The sequence below is a fragment of the Nicotiana sylvestris genome, chromosome 10 (genome assembly GCF_000393655.2).
Source record: "Nicotiana sylvestris chromosome 10, ASM39365v2, whole genome shotgun sequence".
NCBI lineage: Eukaryota > Viridiplantae > Streptophyta > Magnoliopsida > Solanales > Solanaceae > Nicotiana > Nicotiana sylvestris.
In genome coordinates, this window is record NC_091066.1 from 99,831,154 (window position 1) to 99,850,595 (window position 19,442).

Below are 19,442 nucleotides of genomic sequence, written 5' to 3' on the forward strand. Positions count from 1 at the left end.
GGAGAAAGAACACTATTTCCATCCTTTGTGTGCAAGGTTGGACTTAACTCATTTGAGTTTTGCAGATGACCTTCTGATTTTTGCAAGAGGAGATACAACTTCAGTAAGTTTAATACATGACAGATTCCAGATTTTTTCAGAGCTTCAGGACTTAGTGCTAACCTAGCAAAAAGTTCCATCTATTATGGAGGATTCAGTATGGAGGCTCAAAAGGAGATACAAGGAAAGCTGGGGTATAGTCAGGGGTCACTGCCTTTCAAATATTTAGGCATATCACTTGATTCTAAGAAACTATCAATCATGCAATGGCAGCAACTTATTGACAAAATAGTGGCAAGAATCTCATCTTGGACAGCTAAGAAATTGTCATATGCAGGTAGAATTCAAATTGTTTAGCATGTCATCTTTGGTATTCAAGCATACTGGGCTCAGATTTTCATCATGCCAGCTAAGGTTGTCAAGACAATTGAAGCTTATTGTAGAAGTTATGTATGGTCAGGGGAGAATGTGATCATAAAAAAAGCTCTGGTATCTTGGGAGAAGATGTGCTCACCTAAAGCTGCAGGGGGACTAAATTTGGTTAATCTGGCATTGTGGAATAAAGCAGCAATAACAAAGTCTACATGGGAGCTGGCAAACAAGAAGGACAAATTGTGGATCAAATGGATCCATAGTTATTACATTAAAGATCAGTCTTTTGTTACTATGGGGGTACCGCAGTATGCTTCCTAGATGCTGAAGAAAGTCTTTGAAGCAAGAAGTTATGTGGCAGGTATCAATAGCAATCAAGGCAAACAGAAGACAATGATCAAACAGGTATACATGAAGCTGATAGGAGAGATGCCAAAGATAGCATGGAAGGGTTTAATGTATCAGAATCAGGCCAGGCCAAAAGTAGTATTTATACTGTGGTTGCTAATGTATGGTAGACTCCAAACTGCTGACAGACTGAAGAAATGGAAGATTCAAGTGGATGAAATATGCTTTTTTGTAAGCAAGCTTTGGAAACAAAGGAGCATATGTTTGCAGAATGTGCATATGGCAGAGAATTGTGGAGCAGACTCATGCAATGGATTCAAATGCAAACTAGTCTGTCTTCATGGACAGAGTGGCAACAATAGGTAGTACAGAAGACAAAAGGAAGTTCTCAAATGGCTAGAATACTCAAAATGTTAGTTGCAGAATATGTGTATGCATTGTGGATTGAAAGAAACTTAAGAGTCTTTGAGAAAACAGCTACAACATGGGACATCCTCGCAAAAAAGATAGCTTGTGTATGTAGTATGAGAACTGAGGGGTATACTAAAGTTTTGTTAGCAAAATGTAATTATTAATAGATATAGTTGATAGGCAGTTAGATGGAGGATAGATTGATTGTATCCAATAAGGAAGTTAGGTTGAGCTGACCTACTGCTTTGTAAATATTACTTTGGTGATTAATACAAGGATTTAATTACCAAAAAAAATACCATTAAAATATACTTAATGTATTTTCACTTATTTGCAAGTCTTGATTACTAATTTAGACACCTAAAATTTTTAGAAACCTGGCATCTCGTTTTGTAACACTATACCTACTCAGAGCACACCATCCTACTTTTGTAACTCTTAAGAATCCATCTTTATCTAATGCCTTGACCTCCATTTACTTATTCATCTAAAACTCACATATATCATACTCACACCTTCACACATATCATCCGGCTATTGACTTAAGCTCTTGTATTCACTATATCTCCCGAAATGCTTACGTTACTTTGCTTAAAGCTATTATCCCCTTCTTTAGTCTAAGATTCTCCGTTGTAAACTAAGTTAATTCATATTCTATAATCCCCAAAACATTTTCTACTTTTTTTAGCTGAACCTTATCCATCTTAACAATTCTCTTAGGTCTACCAAGATTTCGGTAAAACTTTCCTTGTATTTAGAACTACGTCATTTTTATACCTGTCTCAAAACATCAACGACCACAACCTACAATCACCATATATATACACCAAACACCTACTATTGAACTCCAATCAACTCTGTATCATCTATCAGACTATACATTAGAATTAATGTGCATTTAGTAGCACCATTGTTCACTTGGTAAGCAGTTGCATCACAAGTTTATGCCATTTTTGCGACGCACGAGTAACTACGAATGTGGTCAAGACAATCCTAAAGAGAATTTCAAGCTCTACAACTAGGGATGGCAATGGGACGGTGCGGTTGCGGGGCAGGGCGGGTTTAGGCCTATGCGGGGTATATTCAGGCTTATGCGGTGTGGGGCGGGTTGAAATGGAAAATTTTCAAATTCTAGCGGTGGTGGGGCGGTTGCGGATGGAAACTTTTCACCAAAAACGTTACATGTTGTTATTATTAATAGAGCAGCTGATGCTGCATAACTTGAAATATGTTGCAATTACAAAAATACCCCTACGCGCTCTGAGGAGAATTGAACCTTGTAAAGTTTTTGAACCTCTAAGCTATATTTTTAGATTGTTACATGAGAATTAAAAACATGTAAAAATTAGATTTTGCCTTTTATATATAGTGTAACTTTTGTCCCTAAATCCGTCCCTTTTAGTAGTGTATTAGCTTTTTAAATTATTTAATGAGTGAAATATGAATATCATTTTAGATTTTATCATAAATAAAATAATCGAAAAAATACGAAAACAAGCACCTTCAGTTGGAAGGATATTAGTTATCATGAAGTTCGACATACGCTAATATGTATTTTTTTTTTTTTTGGTTTTTTACCCGGTATCCGGTATCGACATTGGGACCCGACTAAATCCGAATTCGCACCGAAAAATCTATATTGGGAGTAAAGCACTCCCTAACAAAGCCGACTTCAAACCCAGGCCTGAACCCGAGACTTCTGGAAATTTTTCAAATTCTGAAGTTGCATAATCTATTCTTTCTATTGATAAGTTACTTTTAAGAGGGCCTGCTACTTAATTGCTAAAACTAAAGAAAAACATCTTACGAGGCTACAATGATGGAAAATAACAAGTTTGCTATAATATATTTGAATATATTATTTATTTGATTCGACGACAACAAATAAATGAAATAGAGTAATTTCTTATTGTTATTCCATAAAGACTAGTATTATTTCTGAATTTTCAATATAGAATGGTAGCAATATAGAATATAAGTGTTCTAGTGGTATTTTCGAGTATTATGGTTTACAATCACATCTATATATTGACCGAAAAAATTAAATATGGCATGCTAGCTTGAATATTTTTATTGGGGAATGATTTCCAGTAACAATTAACAAATTCGTTTTTGTTAGACATACGTTGTTTAGAAGGAAACAAAGCAAAAAATCGAAAAGCAAAGAAGAAATACAGAAGAAAAAAAAATAACAAATGTAAAAAGGGGAAAAAAAGAATTGATGCGGGGCGGGCAGGGCGGGTTGAAAATTTTGCGGGTTCAGCAAAACCCGCCCCGCAACCGCCCCATTGCCATTCCTATCTACAACACAATCTACAATAGAAAAGAGTAAGAAACACTTATAATATCCTGGTAGTCATTCATTTATACAGGTGACCAGTTCGCATGAAGAGGACTCTAGTAGACATAACTCTACAGACAAACCTAGGACACTTCTAATCCTAAATTTCATATACTATGCTTGTCACGCCTCAAACCCGACCCTAGCGCAACAAGCATCCGATGCTAAGGGGCCATGTTGGAAGCACCTTATAAAATGAAAGTTATAACAATGCCCCCACATTCTTTTAATAAGTCATTAAGTTATAAGAAAGATGAGATAGGTCTAAATAAAATAATTTAAATTAAATATAACAATTCAAAATCTCAAAAAGAAGCTAAGCAATGACTTGCACAACCTTACCCACAATATGACACTTGTCTATGGATCTTCTAAGAAAAATAGTCTAATTCAGGACACATCCCGAAACCAATAAGAAATAATAAATGACTTAATGGAGCCCCACGAACAAGGATGTGGACTCACCAGCAACTCAAAAGCAACAAGTACTCCTAGCTTGCTCGATTTACCTATACCTGCTCTTCTTCATTACCACCCAACATTCCATCAAAAAGAACAATGGTATATCTGAGTATACATACTCAGCGAGTGTCTTAGGGCAAGAGTTCGTATAACAAAATAAGAATAATAATACATAAGTGAAGTAATTTCGAGGGATCAGTTCCAATTCAAATATGCGGAATAAATCATGTAGTTAGCATAAATCAACAGTAAAGAATTATCCAGTTCACAATCGTTATGTCTAAAAGTTCCATCATGGCAATACAAGCCAAGTTCTGCCAATACAAGCTCAGTTCATGCCAATACAGGCCCAGTTCATGCCAATACAGGCTAGTCCAATACAGGCCCAAACTATGCCAATACAAGCCCACACAAGTTCAGTGTATCATTTATGTCCTTTCATTAGTCGTGGCATAGTAGCCGAATTGTGCATGGTCATTATTCTTTTAACAAGAGCATTTCAGAAAGCTATACCTTAGTTCAAAAAATCATGTTCAAAAGTCTGTAATTCAGGTTCAAAATTAATAACTCATGCATAAGGTACCTCATCTATACATATGTATAGCATACAACATAATCAAAATACGAGACTCGATGCGAACTTGTCCAACATGTGCAAAAAGTCTAGTTCAAATACTTATGTAGTTGAAAAGAATTTTCAAAAGAGATACACTTTATAGTAAAAAGTATTTTCAAGGAGAAATACCTCAAATCCGCTAATAACGCTCCTAAATGCGATTTCCAACGTTCAAAAATCGCTTTGACAATCACTTATGATAAAGTTTAGATCTTTGATCCTATTTCATGAATTCTCACCCTTTTCGAAAAACTAGGTTTTAAGATTAAAATTCATGTTCTTGACAATTCACAAAATCATTCAACATTCTAATATCTTTCTATAGGCCACACGAACCACAATCCACTCTATAAAAGCTACAAGGAATCAAGGGACTTACCTCTGGATGATTCCCCAAAAAATTCTCTTCAAACGATCTTAAATTGATTTTCAATAATATGAGGATATAGATGTTAATCTAGCGTTAATACTTGTTTATTTGATGAAATATCCATGGGGATTGATTAGCAATTCAATTATATGATTTGGAGAAGCCCTAGGGTGTCTTTCTCCTCAAAAAGTCGGACAGAACAAAATAGAATTTGAAATCTCAAAAATTCTCATATTTATAGAGTTTCTGTCATTTTCGACATATGGTCTGTATGTTGGTCGTATGTCAACTCCTAGAGCCTACTGTGGTGGATATACACTTCATATACGGCTGATACGACTAATATACGGCCCATATGTCACACATACGGTCCAACCCGACTTTTTTATCTTTCAGTATTTTCAACCGACGGTGGATATAACTATCGCTCTTTACGGTTGCGCGAGGCCATTATAAAGTAGGATTAAAAACTCTTCTAATATAACACACAAAATGAGGGTTAGAAGGAAAACTATAAGGTAAGCACATAACAGTAATCATTTTTGCCAATTCTTCACGATCTTTATTTGGATCATAATATAAAATGTCACCAGTAATAGTGTTAATTCTCGGTTGAACTAGATTTGACCATGTACTAGGGTTAACCGTAGTATCTACACTTGTCCCCTCTTGTGCAGCTTTCATTTGTAAATATCTAGCTTTATCTCTAGGGTATTTCTTTATGTGTCTAGTCAAAGTACTCGTACTGCTACAGTCTCCATTATATTTATGAGCCATCAAAAACCCACAAGTTTTACACTTAGCCTTATTTTGTTCTCTTAGTTAAGTAAAAAAGTGCCAAACAAGAGATGTTTCGGTCCGTTTAGAAGGTTGTCTATTAAAAGTAGGGGTTACTACAAGAGGGTCAGGCGGGGCATCATTTGGATTATTATCAGTTGGGTTATTAATAGGACTAGTAGGTGTATCATCTAAATCCGGTTGCGTTTCATCTAAATCATCATTTTCCTCATCATTTTCAAAGATAGTTTGATTAGAATAAAGAGCATTCATAATTTCATCATTTAATGGTTGACCTGGTGTAAGATCATGGCAAAATTGACTATCGGAAAATTGAAAGCAAAGGTTATCACTATCAAGAATAACAGGTGGAGGAGGACGGGTAACAGGTCTAGGTCGGGGAGCCGGGGGGAGAGTATTAGCTTGGCGACTAGATTCACAAATTTTAGATTTTCCATTACCCTTGCCACAAAATATTTTTTTCAAAGAAAAATTCATATTAATTATAATTATACTAACTAAAACAAACAAAACTATAATATTAAAACTTAAGAGTTGGAACGAGTTTACCGAATTGACGAACAACTTCTTGAAAATTGAATATCATTGAAGACTTGAATACTTCAATTCACCAACTTCACAATTTTTCACGAAATTGCAATAATGAAGTAAGTAATTATAGAATAAAATTAGAGAGAGATTGATGAATTTGTGAGTAAAAATGAAAGAATGATGAGGTATTTATAGTTGAGAAGAGGGAAAAAGTGTAGTTATAAAAAGTTTGGGGTTAAAACAAAGTTTGAGGGCCAAATGACTATTTTTGAAAATGCCAAACGGCTAAAATTGCAGGCCAACGGCTACTTTTCAAATTTTAAACCGTTGGCCTTTTTTTAAAAAAAAAATTGAAAAATATCCGTTGGGCCTGTTTGGCCCGGTTGAACCGGCTCAGGCCCGCCTGCCGGTCCCGGGCTCACGGGCTATTTGGTGAGGAACGGCCCACTGTGGGCTTTTAGGACCGGCCCGTTTGGCCCGTTTTGTGTATTGTGTTCTACATAATTTCTTTTTCTGCTAAAAAATTAATAATGATAGTTGATATTCGGCTAAAAGTTCATATTTTTAGTATATTTTGCCTCATATCTAGAGCGAAGTTGTAGTGATTTGCATTGTTATTGAGGTATTTTGAGTTAATTACATGTCTTACGTGTGTAGCAAGTATTTTGGATGAAAGAGAAATAAAAATAAATGATTTGGCGCAAGTTTGAGTAAAGAAAATAAGAAAAAAGGAAGTTGAGAGTCGAACGTATGCCTTGTTTGCGACTCGCGTCACGAGCAGGCATGACCTCCACGAGGTTTCAGCAGCCATGCAAAACAGTGAAGTGAAAGCAAGGCGAGCCCTATCACGAGACCTACATTTGGAAGCATGGAAGTGGATATTTTCCCGGGCTCGCCTCGCATGAGTCATAGACCTGCACTACAGGTTTTCCTAGCCAACTTGGGATTGGTTAGAGCGACCTCCAACATGCCCTAGGTCTTATATAAACACCATAAAACGTCCTTATGAAGGGGAGACACCACTTTGAAGGTAAGAAACATACGAGGAGCGACGACCATTGGAATTCGGCTTACGAGTTTCTCTTCTTTTTTTTCCATTCGTTCTTGTTGGTTTATGAATTCTAGTATTTTATCTTTGAATGAAATTATAAGTAGCTGAACTTCTCATCTAAGTTTTTGATGGGATCAATTGTTGGGTGAATTATCTGCAGTGTTTATTTATAATTGAGTTATTTTTATAATTTATTTATTTAACTACGTTTTGCTTGTGGTTAATTGAATGGTCATTGATTAAATATAATATTATATCTTGTATTGCTTGAGAGAGGTTGTAGGATTAAATTACTATTAAACAACATGATTTCTAAGTAATTAAGAAATTAATTGCTTGGATTTAAAAGTGGATTAGAGATAATGAATCTTTAACGCGATCTTTGTGAGTTATTCGAATTGCTAGTTAGAGGTAGTTCGAGGGAATAATTATAGAAAATTACTATTTTTGATCGAGAGATAATTGTGGTAACAAGAGAACTTACCATTAGTGGAGAATAACTCAATGAGATTATAATGAACACGTTAGGCATTCACCCCGTTTATTGTGGTTACAATTCTAGGCTTTTTACTGTTGAATATTATTTTACTCCCTACAGTCGATAGTTTTACTGTTTTTAATAGTTGTTAGTCACTTAGTTTAAAACAAGCACAATTTTTTAACTCGAAATTTGGTTAAACTTATTCTCTTAGTAATATAAAATAGTTATAGTTGAATGATAGTTTTGTGTGGAAGTTGACTAAGGACTCTTTAGCTGGATATGGTTACGGCAACCGCTAAGTCTCTTTTATTAGAGTCTCTTTGGGCGTGAGCAAATGGTAGTGGATGAGGAGATCAGTATATATTCTGTATAGGCATAGGCTGAGTTAAGATTTGAAGGTTATAATCACTCCCCACTTTCCCCATCAAACTGCAATATATCACTGTCCGTATTCTTGCCTTATCTTATTTTTTAGCCAAAAGTGATATATTCCCTCTAAGCAGGAATCGCATACTTTGAAGTAGGGGTGTTCTGGTTCGGTTTGGATCGGTTTTTCCCTGAAAAGAAACCAAATCAAGTAAGTCGATTTTTCAAATATTAGAACCAAACCAAACCAATTAAGTCGGGTTTTCTCGATTCGGTTTATGTCGGTTTTTCGGTTTTTCCGGTTATTTGTCGGTTTTTTCTTAAATATAAGACATACACTACCAAATACATATTCCGGCGACCACATTTTCAATGTAACACTATCAAATCAATTGCCCTTTGAGAAATCTATTATTTACCAAAATATATTGATGATAATTGAATCAAATAGTGATAAATAATTTAAGGACTCAATTGAAAATATGTTATTTTTAACACGAAAGGGATTCTTACACTAAACAAAAAGAAAACTACCAATCAAACTAGAATGTAAAGGTAAAGAACTATATTAAAAGTGCAAACTACTAACATTTACCGTAAATTTTTTGAAACTTTGTATAACAATATACATATATATAGGTGTAATAATAAATTTGAAATAGCTATTCCTATAGTCGGTTTGGTTCGGTTTTTTTCTGATTAAAACCAAAACCAAACCAAATTTGATCGATTTTTAAAATTCAAAACCAAAACCAAACCAAACCAAATAGTATCAGTTTTTTTGGTCGGTTTGATTTTGTTTTCGGTTTGGTTCGATTTTTCGGGTTTTTATGAACACCCCTACAAATCAGATTCTAAAGTACAAAAGTCAATGCATCCAATTATCAATGTGAATTATGAGATCGACTTTTTAAACTTTTATGAAATGGGGTTAACATATTTAAAGTTACATTATAAACAACTTTGTATAATTATTATAATATGAGAAGTCTTTTTGATAATCATATTCAGAGAAGAACAATTCCTATCAAAATAGCAACAGTTATATCGTTTTAGTCGGAGAAAGCAGTATTTAGGACAATTTTGAGTGTGCTTTTATACACTGGATGAAATTAAGGCACTTAAGCAAATTACATGGTCCTAGGTTATATTTGCCATTGAAGACCAGATAAAAGGTTTGTTCAATCCTCAGAATCTCAGTATTACAGATTGACATTTGTGTTTTCATGATATGTCCATTATCATCATTCAATGCTTCTTCTGTCTTTTAGTCCACTAGAACAAGTGAACGTCAAGTTCAAGTACGTTACAGAACTAAAATGGAAGCAAAACTTCTCAAGTCATGATAGATACGACCTGTTATACTGCTAACAAATCAAAGAAAATTGGAAGACGAAAAACGACGATAGGGTGGCTGAAGGAGAAAGTGGATATATGTGCTAGCTTGTTGGCTGGTTAGTTGCTGCACAAATCAGGACAAGAGTAGAAAGCACCAGACTTGCTATATTACTACTAAAATCCACATACATATCCATCAATTTACAGCAGAAAAATAACAATAAAAAAATTCACTAAGCATCTTCAAAATGGTCAGACTAATTATACTTTCTTTTTCCATGTAACCGGGTACATATAAAAGAAAATACGTGTAGCAGCAGTGAGGCCCCCAATAAAGATTTTCATTGAGAAGGGACTTGCGTGTTATGGTGTATGAACCCTTTTGTCTCCATATGATGTCCGCAATTCACACAGATGGGAAATACTTGTTGAGATTGAAAGGAAGGGAATAGAATTCCTCACTTCTTGTGTCGCTCTTGAAGGACTTGAACTTGTTCCACCAGGGCTTGCCTCTGTCTTTCTTTATCGCATTATCCTTTTTGTGCATTGTGTTGTCCAGGAAATAAGCCAAGATACCAGCAACAAAAGCTTCTGATGAGAAAGGTACATTGACCATGTCGTTGAACTGAACAATAACAAAGCACAAGCAACTTTTTTTCAGAAACCCTCTCAACACATGAGCAAGCGTGCAAGTCAAAATATTAAAAAGTATTAAGGAGCTAATGCCAATTTGCCATACCCATCGTCCATGTGTGTGAACAGGTCCATAACCAGCAATCACAGTGTACTCGTTGAAGTACTGTGGTACTGACAAACCCAGAAAGATAGAGAAACCCAATATAAACTTGTTACGGAAACTATTAAGATTGCAAAACTGAAGGAAGCTTAAGCCTCCAACCCCTGCAATAAAGAGAACAAAGAAATCACTAACTTGACATAACATGAACCAGATATTGGTAGTGATCCAGGCAGATGTTTCCCTTGCATATTTACATACCTACATAAGCGAAGAAAAGGCAATACAAAGCGCCTACAATGGGTGCTGGAATTGAAGCAAAGACAGCTCCAAATTTCCCTGATGATAACCAATGCGCAGTTAAAAAAGCAACATGCGAAAGAGGAGAGGGGGATCATATATCAGCCCAAAAAACCAATCTATTCAACAAAATGCTTAGGCAGGAGGTTTACCAAGAATTGAAAAGAAAATCATAAACCCAGCAGATATCTGAACAACTCTTCGGCTGCCAACACGTGTTAGTGCTAAAAGACCAGCATTTTCACTGCATATACACGAAGGAAAAGTCAATTCATCTGTGATGACTAATTTCTTCATCTTATTGTGCTGAAGAAGATTTTGCCTGGACTTACACAGATACAGAAGATCCATTCCCTGTGCCAAACAACCCCGACAGTAAAATGCCAATTCCCTGAGACATACAAATGGTTTTGAAATTAACTACAGCAAGAAGGGTCTGTCATATGATGAAATATAGGGAGCAGGTGATCCAGATCCAGTTGATCCCCCCCCCCAAATCCCTCTAGCCCCACAATAACTCACAGGCTTGCATAAGTTTCAAACCATTCCCAAACTCATTCTGCAAGATAAAAGAATCCTCCCCACGTAAAAGAAAGACAGTGAATGAATGTGAAGAGGAACATAAAATTACTAGAAAACACAAGAGGAAGCAAGGACTGGCAAATATCAAGTTTCAAGACAAGGGTCGTCACTCGTCAGATGGTTATGCAGGGATTTGGGGGTATCTTAATTGCTTGAGCAACATGACGTATGATAGCTGCCCTATAATGGCATACCAAAGTGGATCCAGTGAGAAAAATCAGTAACCAACTTGACTCAGATTGGCATTAAACTCAGATTCTCAGAATATTTAGCTTCATATAGCTGAACCAGACTTTGACAATGTGGGCTTAGATTGATTGGAAACATTATACTCTTGCAATGTATGGAGTGTCATGGGACAGAATTTGGGTACTAGCTGAAGAAAGAGTCTCATGGTGATTTTTTCTGGTGGAAAAGGTTAATCTGGGAAGAGTGGAACAATGTTTTAACTGCATATTCCCAATTTAGTCATGCTCCTCCATATAAACCTTCCAAACCGTCTTATGCATTTGAATGTAAGTTCTAGTTCAATGAAATCATCAAATTATTTACGTTTTCCTTTTTTTCTCATTTTCTTAGAATACAGTGGGATTGGGAAGGGCAGGTTTTAGGGGGATAGCACCGGATTACCTGCCAGCCTACGCCACGGCTGAGTATCGATGGTGGCATGGGAGTGGCACTTGCATATCTTGCAACTGCAATAAAAGCACCAGTGGACTGAAAATACCAGAAAGCACAACCAAGAAAGAAATTAGCTTCAGGCCTATAACTTACCAAGCATAAAAATATCCTTGCTCGCTGACAAGGAAAATTTTGGAATGAAATTAAAAAACTGATAAAGAAGTTTAAGGGAAAGGCAGAACAGCGCAGGGAGAATAAGAAAGCAAGAGACAGGAGTAAGCTGAGAAGCAACTCATATGCATCTAATCCGACAACCTCAGCATCATTATATCCATTGTACCCTAATGGAAGCAAAGAGCACACTATAACAAAGCCAAAGCAATAACAAAAGGAGCAACGTAGACCTAAAATATTTGCAAATATGACAGTATAAGACAGGCAAGAGAGGGTAGCTCGGGCAGAAAGCATCCTTCACATTCACCTTGAGGTTGAGGAATTTGAGTCAACAAGAGAGCGAAGTGCAAAAGTACCACTATTGACTCTTGGGGAGAGGGCAGGGCTGGGGTAAAAGATATCAGTTACCATATCGATAAGATAGTTATTAACAATATTCAATGTGACAAACCTCTACAAGAGCAACAAATGTAGCCATCATCATAGCAAATGCTTCACCAGCATCAAATGAAGGTGCTCCCCACTGAAAAGGGTATGGAACTCTAATCCTGCAGATACACAGAAGCAAAAGATGAAGAGAAAATTATTTTTCTTGAAAGACATTACATTTGGAGACAGTTGCTAGAATAATCGTGTTTTGGGCTAGACGTTTATTGAAAACAAAAAGTAAGCTGGAAATCATTAAATAGTCCAAACTCAACTGAACCCCTAACAATTACTTCCGGCACATTATGAAAATATTACAACAATTCAATAAAGTAACATCTATTAGATCAATGAGTTAGTGCTATAGCAACATTAAAAAGAAAGTGAAAGAAAAAAAAAGAAATAGTAAAAATTATAGCAGTTTTACAACAAACAAAAATAATTTTACAATGAGAAAATGAAATACCATAAGATATATGGAATTACTTAAAACGTACAGCAAGAGAAAAGGAAGAGAAAATAGTTCTCCTTCTAGCCCAACTCAAAAATATTTGATACAAGTTCATCTCTTTACAAGCTTCACAACTCACATTCATTATCAACTTTTAAAATTTGATGTGATAAAAATATTTCAACAACTGCTTTAATTTTTTGTTCCAATATTACTAATTGAATATGTAAGTCAACTTTAACATCTAAAACTTCTAGCCCAAGCAAATATCGTTAAATGAAACAAGGCAGTATATCTTGTTTTATATAACATCGTGGAGAAAGGAGGGCCAAAGTGAATGAATCTGGAAAAGAAGAGGGTTCAGCAGGAAGAATAAGCTAATCCATTTTTTCTTGGGTTTTCTAGAAAACTGAAAACAATTTTCATTATCTTCAGTTCTTATGAGTAAGTTTCAGGTTTTGGTTTTTGCAAAACCCAAAACTGTTATCTATTCAAAACGTTTTTTTTTTTTAAATTTGGTTTCTAGGGAAGTGAAGGGGAGTCTTGGAACAACTGTAAAGTTGTCTCCGTGTGACTTATAGGTCACGGGTTCGAACCGTGAAATCAAAGCCACTGATATTTGCCTCGGAGCAGCTGCCTACATTACACCCCTTGGAGCGCGGCCCTTCCCCGGAACATGAGTAAACGCGGGATGCTTCATGCACCGGGCTGCCCTTTTTTTTGGTTTCTGGGGAAGTATGTTGGAAAATGTTTCCAACCCAACAGTCACCCACTTACCTTGGAATAAAAGCATCATTTAGACGCACTGATGGAAAAAGCAAGTAGAGCAAAATGCACATTGACGCTTAAACAAATACTACTAAACAAGCTTTGCCTCTAACAATAGTGCATCATGTGCCAGGACGATGAGCCCATCAGTGGAAAGATAAAGTGAAGAAGAGAAGTGAATTTGTTGTGTGCTCAAGAATAACTATTAATCAACTATGCCTCAATTCCAATTAGTTGGGGTCGGCTTATAGGATTTTTTAACCAGACATCAACCTACCGCAACCCACTAATTTATCCAAGCTTGGGACTGATTGTACTTTGCCGAGCTCGGCAATATGGACTTTGCTCCAAGGATTATAGAAAAAAATATACAAATATATCAATACCCTAAACAATTTCCGAAATGTGCAACAACTATAGAAAGCAACCCATGCAGTCTTAAACAAGGAAATCAGATTGATGAATTTCAGATATCCCGCAGTGTTTTTTACCTTGTACATTTTTTTGTCCCATTACATATACGCTAATTATGCTGTGTGCAAGAACAAATGGCAACTAGCGAGCATAGGCATTTCTTCGTTGTCCCTAAAGGTGATGGAAAAAAAGCACTAGAACTCAAATCCCCTAGAAAGTCATAAAAGAAGATAACTTACCAGGGAGCACCACTAATAAGTCCAGCCCGATCAGTTCTGCAGCTTATCTGTGTCTTTTGTGGCTTCCCATTATAAGCCCCACCCACAGTAAGTATGTATGCATAAATCCATACAATTGCTACCGTGAAAAGAACAGCAAAGCGATCAAAGATATTCTTTCCTGGTTTTATCAGATGGGCCAAATACTGCATTGACCAACCAAATTTGTTTATTTTTTCATATCCAATTATGCATTCCAGCATAAAACAATGCGTAATAGGAAAATTTGACTTCCAAAATAGCATCCTACCTGAGAGAAAATGACCAAAAGGACTAGCTGTGGCAACCCAACTTCAACACATTTGGCAACCTAAAAAGCGAAGATGTATTACACTTTAACAGACTCAGAAGCAACAAAGTCCCATGGACACCCAAAGAGAAAATAGTGTAATATGCTATAAAATTGATACTTCAGGATCAGGCGAGGTTGTATACATACCCCAGGAAAACCAAACTCATAAAGCCCAAAGCCAACAAGAGATATCAAAGGAACAGCTGAAAGGGGGGTCAGAAACCTATGAATCCACAAAATATAAAATGTTAATATAGCTAGTTTCCACAGTATCTATATAAACCCTTTGCCATGAACATGCAGACCTCAAATCAGAAAAGGTGATCTTAGGAGCTTTTACTTGATCTACTAGTATGGAGGAACACTACACAGAGTGCAGAAAATTATGTCACCTCATCAAAATGATGGATGAAGGAGAAGGTACTACAGGAGAATAATGATGCAGATGCATGGAGAAGCACAATTTAAAGCATCAATTATGCTATAGGTAATGAATAATTTAGAGCATGCTCACACATTTGCTGACACTGACTAACCTTACAACGTTGCGCCAGAGTCCACTGAAGCCCAGGACAATTTGAAGCGTTGAAGCAACAATAAGTGCACCTTGGGTAGCTCGCATTATCTTCTTGAATCTCTGATGAATCATAGGAAATGTTTACAATCAATAAGCACCAAATAGCACCAAGATGCAATGGATGAGTCTCGTAATATCTCACTGTCTCTCCACATGTCTTCCCACCCATTAGAGAATTTACAGGAATATACACCAATATGGATCATAAATGAAAAAATAAGTAGTTTGTTTATAAATAATTATAAAATAGCTCTTATTTTCTCCTTTTCCAGTTAACTGTTGAGATTCAGTATGTATTCACAGAGAAGACAAATACAGTGCTTGAAGAGACCAACCGACACAGGGTCTGGGTCCTCCCAACGACCAGAAAGGATGATTGAAATTGTAGGAGCAACAAAGGTGTAGGACCCTCCAATCACAGCAGGCAGCCTAGTCCCAAAGAAACTCTGCAACAAGGTGTTCAGCCCGGCAACAAATAGCAATGTCTGGATAACTTTTGCTTTTTCCTCCTGCAAAAGGACATGCATTATTTCATATAAAACCCGTAACACTGCTTGACTTCAAAATTAGTCATGGGTTAAGTAGTTAAATAGGCTATTCTGTTGAGTATTCTCACATTTCCACCTCCCATTTGGGGAACCAGAGCCGTAGGAATGATGACCGTTGTACCAAGCATAACAAGATAATGTTGAAACCCAAGAAGGATAGCCTCAGCTGCATTCCAACAATTAGGCAAAAATCAGCAGAGTACAAAATCTACATTATGGTGAAACTGATTCTTAAAAACAAAGTTTTTTTGATGAAATTTAAAAATGTTACTTAATACAGAGAAGTGCTACTCTTTGCTCAAGTGTATTAACAGGAAAAGAAGTACAAATTACTTTATGGATTAAAGTTTAAATCAGCCACCAAAATAATAGGCCATACAATCAGCCTACTAGCCAAAAACACTCTTGAACAAGTTGTGTGAGATTTTCATGTGAGACTAGTTATTGGGACGATAAAAGCATAATATGTAAATCTAAAATTGAAAAAACCTTCAGAGATACAGAAGGCAAAAGAGATTCCATTAACTCGATTTTATACTTAAACGCTGCTGAAAGAAAATAATTCTACTCTTTACGAGCTAGAACAGGAAAAAGGAGGGCACATATGGGAAGCTTTTCCCATATCTGACCAGTTTCGAGATCTTATTTCGCCAACAGAACACATATACACCACAAACCCAGCACATAACATGACCTACACAATTAGTCCCTGATTTGAAAAGTATATCAGAAGACGAAAAAAATCCTATATTCACTAGAGCAAAAGGCATTAGTATGAAGCAATTCACACCAGTGAGCTAAACTTGGTTCAGCAAAATCAGAACCCACATACACCTACCATGAAGGAATATAAATATTAATCAATCAATTAGAAAAACTGAAATACAAGGGTATATAAATTAGGCTATACAAATTATCTATAAAGGGCAGCCCAGTGCACTAAGCTCCCGCTATGCGCGATCCAGGAAGGGCCGGACCACAAGGTCTATTGTATGCAGCCTTACCTGCATTTCTGCAAGAGGCTGTTTCCACGGCTTGAACCCGACCTTCTGGTCACATGGCAGCAACTTTACCGGTTACTTCAAGGCTCCCCTTCGTACAAATTATCTATATCCAGTTTATTATTATTGAATTATTTTTATGTTGACGGTCAATTTACCACCACTCTCCTCCATCACCTGGACTTGGCACATACACAGAGTTAAGGAACATACAAGGTAAAAATAGTACTTAAGAAAGTAGATACATATTAGGTTCCTCAAAGAATCTAACACTACTCCCATCAAACCTAAAACAGTAAAACATGAAAGCAAAAGAATATAGTGAGGTAGAAAGAGAGGTATAGACTTACGCCATGGGGGAGGACTAGTAATACAGTAGGAAACATTAGGAAGCTGATCTTTAGTTGGATGTGGCGCTGGGTCATCTGATGATTTTGCTGGAGCTGCTCCTCCACCTGCCATTCTTTCCTCTTTCTCTCTCTACAAACTTAAGCAACACACTGTATGTAATACTACTATTATTCTCCAACAGTATACACTAAGAATCTATTCACTACCCAGATCACAAATCTTTCAGAAATAAAGACTCAAACTTTTTGGTTGAAATTTGGAGTAACCAGAAAGCACAAATGCTATGACAAGATTGGAACAACAAACCACATGTTATTGTACCATATACCTACTTATTATAACTTTCTTTATGTAAAAAGAGAAAAAAATATATAAAAGCAAGGGTTAAGAAAATAAAACTGTAACAGCTAGTGCTTGCCAGTGTAAAAGGATAGAAAGTGTGTACAGAAATGGTAATTATTATTATTATTATTGATAGCTAGGAAAACTACCTTCTTGTAAATAAGCTTTTGGAGCAACCTCAAGTGTGTGTGGGGTACTAAAGGCAATAAAATCCTAGACCCTACTTTAAATTAAATTCAAGAAAATGGGGTTTAGAGAAAAGAAAAAAAGTGAACTTTATAGAGGATGCTATTTTGCTTTTGCCCCAAGTGCCAAAAGAGAGAAAAAGGAAGTCTAGAAACAGTATATTAGCATTTGAAGATAAAAAGATTGAAGATTGGCCCACCAACTTTGAACACCTCTGCTTTTTCTCCCATTTCTCTCTCTCTTAATAAATAAATAAATAAATAATAGTAGAAGAATCTTGATCAGACACATTAATTAACGGGGCTAAATTTGTTTAATTAGGCTCCAACATACATACCCCTCCTGAGGTGCTAATATGTCAAATAAGAATTACTATATCAATGGAGTAATAAAATGACCTTTTTTAAATTGTCGTTTTACTCTTTCTGTTGGTTAGTTCACATGAATTGCCCAAATTATTGCACTACTGTTTTCACACACACATAATAATATAAGACAAAAGAAACTCAATTGAGTATCAATAGTCAAGAAACTACTGAAATTCGTATTTATGATACTTCATTTCCAATGGTATATTTCGATCATTAGATTATACCTTTTTTAGTTTTTGTCAGCAAATAAAATAGTTCAGATAGGAAAGCTTTTATTTGTCTGACTCTTTCCTAGTCTTGCATATAACGGGAAGTTAGTATACCAGGTTCTCTATTATTTATTTTAATATGACGGATTTGTCTATGGTTAAAATGAATGCTCGAGCTCAACAAAACTCAATTATTAAAATGGGCCAGCTTTGACCCTTTGATTGATCAATTTGTACCCTATGGTATATAATTTCAAAGTGAGAATATGGGGATGCACAAAAAGAGTAGACAATTTGGAAAAAGAAACAAAAGACACCGACATATCACTTTATCCCTTTCTCATATGGTTACAACTTGCATCACACACACACACTGCCCTCTACCTTCCTACCTTTTTTATTAGCTGAGGAAGTTTCCACCTTTGGCCCCGTTTGTTTTTTCGATTTATTTCTTTTTCTAAGAATAAGATGTCAGAATGCAAATATATTACTACTTTTTCCGTTCTAATTTATGTAAAATTATTTGACTGGGCACAGAGTTTAAGAAAAAAATTGAAATTTTTTGGAATTTGTGGTCCTAAACAAGTCCAAATGGGCCCAAAATATTTGTGTGGTTATAAAAGCTTCTCATTAAGGGTAAATGTGTAACTTTAAGCTAAATTGTTACCAAATTTAGAAAGGGTTCATTCTTTTTGGAACGGACCAGAAAGGAAATAGGTTTACATAAACTGGAACAGAGGGAGTACTATCATCTATAAATTTTGAATATAGAATATAAAAAATATTTGCTTTCTCAATCTTTGAATATAGAATTTATTTTATTCAAAATTAATACATATAAAAAACAAATAAATATAAATTAATTGTTGCCGACAGACTGGAGGTTTGGAGACAGACTCTTGAGTCTACAGGTTTCATGCTGAGCATGACCAAGATGGAGTACTTGGAGTTTAAGTTCGGCAAAGTTAACCAGAAAGCAGACAAAGGTGTGAGGCTTGATACACAGGTCATCCCCAGGAGAGAAAGTTTCAAGTACCTTGGATCTATAATACAAAGTAACGGAGAGATTGATGAGGATGTCAGACATCGTATTGGAGTAGGATGGATGAAGTAGAGACTCGTTTCCGTTGTCTTGTGTGATAAGAATGTGCGGCTGAGAGTTAAAGGTAAATTCTATAAGGCAGTAGTTAGACTAACTATATCATATCAAAGTGTTGGCCTGTCAAGAACTCTCATGTCCATAAGATAAAAGTAGTTGAAATGAGGATGTTAAGGTGGATGTGTGGGCATA

The 19,442-nt window shown here is 35.9% G+C and overlaps 1 protein-coding gene across 3 annotated transcripts; it reads right to left on the reverse strand.

The window, feature by feature from the left end:
- Positions 1 to 9,665: 9,665 nt before the first annotated feature.
- LOC104210459 (nucleobase-ascorbate transporter 6-like) lies at positions 9,666 to 17,698 on the reverse strand. Of its 3 annotated transcripts, XM_009759361.2 has the most exons (15): positions 17,535 to 17,698; positions 17,043 to 17,179; positions 15,760 to 15,857; positions 15,479 to 15,652; positions 15,103 to 15,203; positions 14,714 to 14,789; positions 14,525 to 14,584; positions 14,236 to 14,420; positions 12,389 to 12,485; positions 11,773 to 11,859; positions 10,893 to 10,951; positions 10,713 to 10,804; positions 10,522 to 10,599; positions 10,264 to 10,424; positions 9,666 to 10,149 (listed from the first exon to the last, which is right to left on the reverse strand). In XM_009759361.2, exons 2-15 carry the CDS (start codon positions 17,152 to 17,154, stop codon positions 9,931 to 9,933), a joined length of 1,599 nt encoding a protein of 532 aa, XP_009757663.1. In that variant the 5' UTR covers positions 17,155 to 17,179; positions 17,535 to 17,698; the 3' UTR covers positions 9,666 to 9,930. The 3 variants fall into 3 exon arrangements, with proteins under 3 accessions (XP_009757663.1, XP_009757662.1, XP_070016096.1); XM_009759360.2 differs by lacking the exon at positions 17,535 to 17,698 and having other exon boundaries at positions 17,043 to 17,349; XM_070159995.1 differs by lacking the exons at positions 17,043 to 17,179; positions 17,535 to 17,698 and adding an exon at positions 16,696 to 16,779.
- Between the last annotated feature and the right edge of the window lie 1,744 nt (positions 17,699 to 19,442).